Here is a 6,388-nt window from a genome sequence, read left to right on the forward strand (position 1 = left end):
TGTCGGTGCACCCTGATCAGTGAGAGGCCGGATGGTGGTTCTGAACCACTTTTTGGACAACAAGGCACATGGTGTATACGGAGTTTCATTATCAAAATTCATTTGAAGAAACATCAATCCTATTGAATTGATACAACACTACAACAGCAGGAAACGACATGGTAACTTCATACATCAGTTCGACAAGACCAAGCTAATCATGGTTCCCTGGCACATTCATCATCGCTGGACTTCTCATCTGTCGCGCTGACCCCTTCTTCAGTTCCTGGAGCAGGCTTGTCAACAACCAAACCATTCCCGTCTTTCTGGTGAATGACCCCATTTACGGCCTCGTGGCCCAACAGAGACGCATGCTTGCCTGTGATCGTCCTCCCAGCCCTAATTTTTGGGCCCCAGTGCCGCTCAGGGTTGGGAAGAAACCGATTGACCTTCTTTGCTTGAGCATTGCTGACAGCAGCTACTGCTCTGGAGAAGTTTGCCTGCATAACCAGTGTAATACAACAACCATCAATGTTACACATTTCCTCAATCAGGTGCAGAAAGCGTAATAGAGGCAAAAATATAAGGGCACCAGTGCCATACTTCCAGTTTAGGAGATTTTGAAAGGATCATTGTTCCTGCAGAGTCTTGTGGCTGTTCCTTTATAGGATGTAGCCTCACCTGGGTAGAAGAACTGCACTATTAGATCGAAATAAGACTATCCGGTCCATCCAGGAAGACAACAAAAAGGAATCTAGACATGCAGTCATCAGAATACCATAGGGAGAAGAGTTTAATGAGATTTACCCAGCAGCGCATGATGTCCCAGATAACATCCCAAGGGGCATCAGATTTTAGTCCTAATGGGTTCACATGGGTGCTAGAGATACGATATCCAGCATTGAGGACCGCAGAGCGGAAAACAACTGCAGATAGGGGAGTGCACTTGACAGTTCCAGTAATGTTATGTTGACTGAAAAACAGCTGCACATCGTGTAACTCCTGCATTGCATGAATAACGTAAAATGAAATTACGTAAAGGTGGCAAGAAACACAGAAACATCTCCCACGATATGCATTATGCAGCATCCCAACATGACATGAATTGAACATTGGAACGATCATGCTGGCCATGAGGACTAAGAAGTTAATTCCAATTGATTAAGTGGATACTCCATCCGTCCCAAAATAATTGAAGTTCTATGTTTGTCCTACGACAAAAACGTTTGACCAATATTATAATGTGTGAATACATAAAACAATCAAATCTATACAATATGAAAATATAGTGTAGTAGATACTGATGTATTTTTCTACAAATTTGGTCCAACTTAAGATAGTTTGACTTAGGGCAACCCTAGAACTTCAATTATTTTTGAACAGAGGGAGTACTTCTAAAGCAGTGTATTCATAATTTTGTTAACAGAGCATATGGTGGGGAGCTCAAAAAGAGCTACATATGCATAATCAACATTTTTCACAGAATTCAAGATATAACTCATCTTAAAGAAAGTTAAAATAATAGCCCATTTAGAGTCTTAACCGACAAATTCTCCAAATGCTCCAGATAACAGTTTCAGCAACAAACAAGAAAGTAATAGCAATACCTCAGATACAGTCGTCAGAACTGAAGTAATCTTATTGTAGGCAGGATACTTATTCTTCATTGCTTTGACATTTGCCAGTGTAGAAAGAACCCATTCTTGATCATGTATAGGAGCAGACCATATCGGGCCACCCACATTAAATTTCTTCCCACAATCGCTACACTTTTGAGGAACAACAGGACCAATACCAGGTGCGTACTTCACACTCTTGCCCTTCACACCCCCCAGAAAAAAAGATATAGGAAGGCTCTCAATCAATGATCAATGGACCTATAGTTGGCGAACTATAATTTTGAGATTATATAAAATGGTATGCCAAAGGTGTACCTTGGTAATGGTTCTCCCGAGGCATTGAAGATGGAAAGAATCACAACCCACACACTGATATACATATGAAAGCTTAAGAGGAGCATTCTTTATTTCACTTGCCGAACTGCACATAAAATCTAGGAATTGGACACACCAGAAGTAGAACAATTTAATCTTAAACAAAAGAAATGACAGTATAGAAGAGGGAACTCACGTGAATACTCGAACAAAAACGCGGACATAAAAGTCCATAAACACGGAGAGAACTGGGACGATAAAACGCTTATACCTATTTGCATGACTCTGTGTCAAGAAAGGAATATAATGGGAGATAAGGTATCTCAAAACTCGGAAAAACAACAGCTGCAAAGTTCCACATCATATGCTAGAAAACTAGTGAGTGTTTTACTAGGAGCTGTTAATGCAATAGGTTGTCACATCAGATCCAATTAGTGTCGGAGTGAAGATATCATCTAAAAATAACATACCATTATCTTTTACTGAGTAATGAAACCATTAAATGAGTTCAACTTGGACAAACACAATACAACAATACTACAATAGTAACCAGCTAACCATTGTTATATACCTCAATACACGATAGCAGGATTCTCAGAGCCATTTCATGGCAATACTTGCCTTTGACTGGGTAGGAACCATACCTGCAAGACACAATTGATGATCATAAAATCGATACTTGGTCCAAATTTCATCTTGGAGCTAGTAATATGGTCCTTATTGAGTTATTGTTATGATCAGTATATAATAAAGTAGATGAGACTAGGCTCAAGTGAGAAACTAAACTGTTAAAAGGATAACGTTTCTTTGATTGATTGCTTAATAATGGAGGGAGTGGCTTTTCTCTTCATATACAGAAGAAATCAGCAATCCATGTGTCGGACCCTTAATTTACTTTTCTTATACTTTGTCTACCGTTTTCTCCCTTCGCTCTTTGGTTACCACACGTTTTTGTTCGGTTTTATCTCTAGCCTATCCCAACTTGCTTGTTTTTCTTATTAGATATTATTCTTAACTAATAAGATAGTCTTAATTAATTGGATATTATCTCTAGCTTGCTACGATGGGGCTGGCTGCACCTCATCCTAACCCCTAACACCACCGGCCCCTTAGGAATCAGACCCACGTTGCCATGAGATCAAGATTCCAGCCCAGTATCACACTGGAACTCCATGGACTTGTCACTTCTTGTGCATGCACCAGAAGAAACGTGTTGAAGCTGAACTGTTGGATTTATTTCCTCAATGTCAATAATGCTGCACCGCCTCTTTTTGTTTGGAGCAAACACCACTTATGCATAGCTCAGCCAGAAAAGTACTTGCAGCATAACGTGAGGGCTCTCAATTGAAGCCAACATACGATCCCAACTTGGGCTCCTGTTCTGGGCCTGATTACAGGTGTCCTCTGGAAGAAGATAATGGGCCAGGGTATATAGAGACAAGCACCAGCGTTACCACCCGTGTTCCGAGTACCCACGCCGTAGCATGCGGTTTCTGCACGGTAAGCTGCATCGTTAGCGTGTTAGTTAGCCCCACTGCTTCCTCCACAAGACGCATCATCACCGTGGAGATGGTTGCTGCCACCTCCCAAAGCAAAGGAGGCAGCGACCCTACCGTTTCTGAAGCCTCAGCGTTAGACAGGTGTCACCGCAAGAGGGATCCCTGCCACCACCAAAGGTGCCTGCTGTGCTAGGGCGGGCCGTGCGCCATCAATTCAGCGTCATTGTCATCGTCAAAATTCTCCACCTCATAGGAAGAACAACCATGCACAGTGGTGGCCACACATTCTGCTCAACGCAGTTATCGCAAAGGTCTTGTTTCCATGCTCAGACACGGTGTCGTTACCTCTGTTTCCACAGAAGTCATTGAAGGCATTGCATCAGTTGGACCAAACCTCAGATGTTATGAACTTATGATCGCTAGATCATAGTCTAGATGAGACTAGGATAGAGAGAGAAACTAAACTGTGAAAAGGATAAATATTTATTTTACTGTAGAGATGATTAGGCCCCAACATTAGGATTTAATGTCAACTAACTGATCCTTTCCTAACAGTATAAGATGTTATTCGTAACTAATAAGATCCTCTTAATAAATGGCACATTATCTCTTGTTTAATAGGATAGGGCTGGGTTGCCCTGTCATCCTAATACCTAATACTTACTTAGAGTAGCAAACTTCACCGTTGGCCCCACATAGGACAGCCATGTCAGTGGCTGTGCACATCAACAATCCTCCATCAGCAACAGCTTGTATAGCAGAGTCAAGGAATATTGCAGGTGATCCATAGGGGTCGAGATCTACCTAAAAAAGTGCACATGAGAACATAAGAAAGCTAATGAGCATGTAACAAAATAAGAAAGCTACTGAGGGCTGTTAGATGGAAAACACATTAAATTGTTTGGTTTATGCTTTTAATCTAACTTGAAAACAGTCAAGCTATATAATTACACTCTTATTGCCAAGTGCATCATCTCAGATTACTATTAGCACATGTGCTAGTGCCATACTTTCTGACAAATGATTCTGAATATATCCTGAAAAGATTACCCATGCAGCTGATACAAGGAGTGACACTGATTACAAACAACCATCAAATTGTCATAAGGTAAGTTCTTGGATTAAATTAGATTGTCTGATCTCAGCAGGTCCAAATGGTGACAAAGAGACATCTGTGACAAACATAGATAAGTTGTAAAAAGCATTACCACGTCAAACTCTTTTGGATGAGTAAGCATGTAAACTCGAGCATCAGCCAAGTGTGCTTCCACTTTATCAGAAGCTGCACTACCATTGAACTTAATATTTCTCTTGCAAGCTTCAACAGATGCTGAAAAATGAAGAAGCGTACAATGTCAAGACTCGTAGTCTATATCTCAAGTAGAAATCTATAAAACAACTTAACAAGCATGTCAGCGACCTTCATCATTGTCCAGTGCAACCACCTTTCCAAGTCCATCAACTTCACGAGCATAGCGCAGAGATCTTAAACCAGAAGCAGCCAATGCCTGCAGTTGTTATTCAATTGATTATAAATAATCAAATGTCACTCGTCTTGCAAACCAGCAGATAAGCTCTTTATGGAGTACATATTATAAGGCCTCACCTCCAGAACAATTGGTGCATTGAGTTCTCTTATTCTTTTCGAGGAAGGTGTCTCTGTTGTTTCAGTTGGCGGACCTTCTGCCTTGTCTACACTCCAATGTAGCTCCCTTCCATGATCACCATTTATTTCACCATCCACACTACTAGAAGCGGGTTGTTCACTTGAAGTGCCATCTCCATCTGATCTAGGCGGAATATCCTGACTGACATGTTGACGTGCTTTGTTCTTTTTGTTGATCTTCTCCTCATGCTCTTCCTTGCGCTTGTCTACAAATGTCCTTAGAATAGCAATGGACATGTCCCGATTATGGACCTAACAAGAGCAGTAAACTTGATATTAAAGAAAGACCCGTGATGAATCAACACAGATTGGCTCTATAAACTTGTTCAACAAAATCAATCATTACATGAACAAAACACCCGCCTCTCTATAAACTACCCCTGACATAAATTGCAAGCACCAAACAAACTCACAGAAATCAATCAACTTCAGCTGAAAGAGCCACACAACTACGTGGTTACACATCATCTCTGCTCAACAAACAACCGCAGAAAAAAACATACTACTAGTTTGCATTTCATGCTAACCCGATAAGGTGAATTTGATAAAATGCCGCACTGCAGCTTGGCGTTTCATAAATGCCCCCATCAGGATCCTACCTATGTGGTCCTGATAATGCGCACCACTCAAATCGCACACGATGGAGATAAAACTGAAGCATATAGATACCAAAAATATACATACTAAAATGTCGCACAATGGATTTGAAGCCTGAGCTATTTGCAAGCCTCGCTGTTAGGATCAATCGTAACATAACCCAATATCTCCAGAACAAAAAAAAAAAATCGAGGAAATGGGGGAAGCAAGGCATGCACCTGGACGGGGTTGAAGAAGACGGCGTTGCTCTTGAGCATGAGAATCTCAGCCTCTCCTTCCCTCTTCACCTCGTACGCCTCGAGCTTCTCCTCCACCTCCCCCATCTCGCCAATCCCAGCCAGGCCACTCCGAAATCCGATCCCCTACCACAACCGGCTGGCTCTGATTGCGAAAGTACGAAACGAAATCGAATCGAAAGCAACCTAGCCTGAGAAACAGGGAACCGAAGCCTCGTGGTTGCAGCAACCAATTCGTCGTGCTCGCCGTCGGCCCACCTCCCGGCGGCGAAGAAGCTTAAACCCTAGCGCCTCCACGGACCACTCCTCCCTCGACTTAGGTCTACCCATCCCGAACGCGCGCAGCCGTCCGATGAACGCCGTACGGTTTCGATCCATTCCCATTGCTGCAGCTAATCCCTTCCGTCAGCCGTCGCATCTAAAGGCTGACATGTGGGCCCAGCCGGATAAACAGATTGGCCCTACATGTCAGCTGGT

The 6,388-nt window shown here is 42.4% G+C and overlaps 1 protein-coding gene across 1 annotated transcript; it reads right to left on the bottom strand.

Annotated features, from left to right (window-relative positions):
- Positions 1 to 69: 69 nt before the first annotated feature.
- On the bottom strand, positions 70 to 6,238 carry LOC127333813 (tRNA (guanine(26)-N(2))-dimethyltransferase 1). Its single transcript, XM_051360250.2, has 12 exons — positions 5,894 to 6,238; positions 5,019 to 5,330; positions 4,833 to 4,920; positions 4,621 to 4,742; positions 4,077 to 4,216; positions 2,485 to 2,557; positions 2,110 to 2,198; positions 1,914 to 2,019; positions 1,587 to 1,799; positions 787 to 981; positions 583 to 660; positions 70 to 479 (listed from the first exon to the last, which is right to left on the bottom strand). Exons 1-12 carry the CDS (start codon positions 5,996 to 5,998, stop codon positions 198 to 200), a joined length of 1,803 nt encoding a protein of 600 aa, XP_051216210.1. The 5' UTR covers positions 5,999 to 6,238; the 3' UTR covers positions 70 to 197.
- Positions 6,239 to 6,388: the final 150 nt, after the last annotated feature.

This window comes from Lolium perenne, chromosome 2, assembly GCF_019359855.2.
Source record: "Lolium perenne isolate Kyuss_39 chromosome 2, Kyuss_2.0, whole genome shotgun sequence".
NCBI lineage: Eukaryota > Viridiplantae > Streptophyta > Magnoliopsida > Poales > Poaceae > Lolium > Lolium perenne.

Excerpts from the sequence above, each read along its gene's own strand:
- LOC127333813 (XM_051360250.2), bottom strand. The coding sequence starts at position 5,998 with ATGGGGGAGGTGGAGGAGAAGCTCGAGGCGTACGAGGTGAAGAGGGAA. Across the intron at positions 4,921-5,018 it reads ATGCACCAATTGTTCTGGAG|GCATTGGCTGCTTCTGGTTT; the intron begins GTGAGGCCTTAT and ends TAACAACTGCAG. Across the intron at positions 982-1,586 it reads TTCTGACGACTGTATCTGAG|GAGTTACACGATGTGCAGCT; the intron begins GTATTGCTATTA and ends CATGCAATGCAG.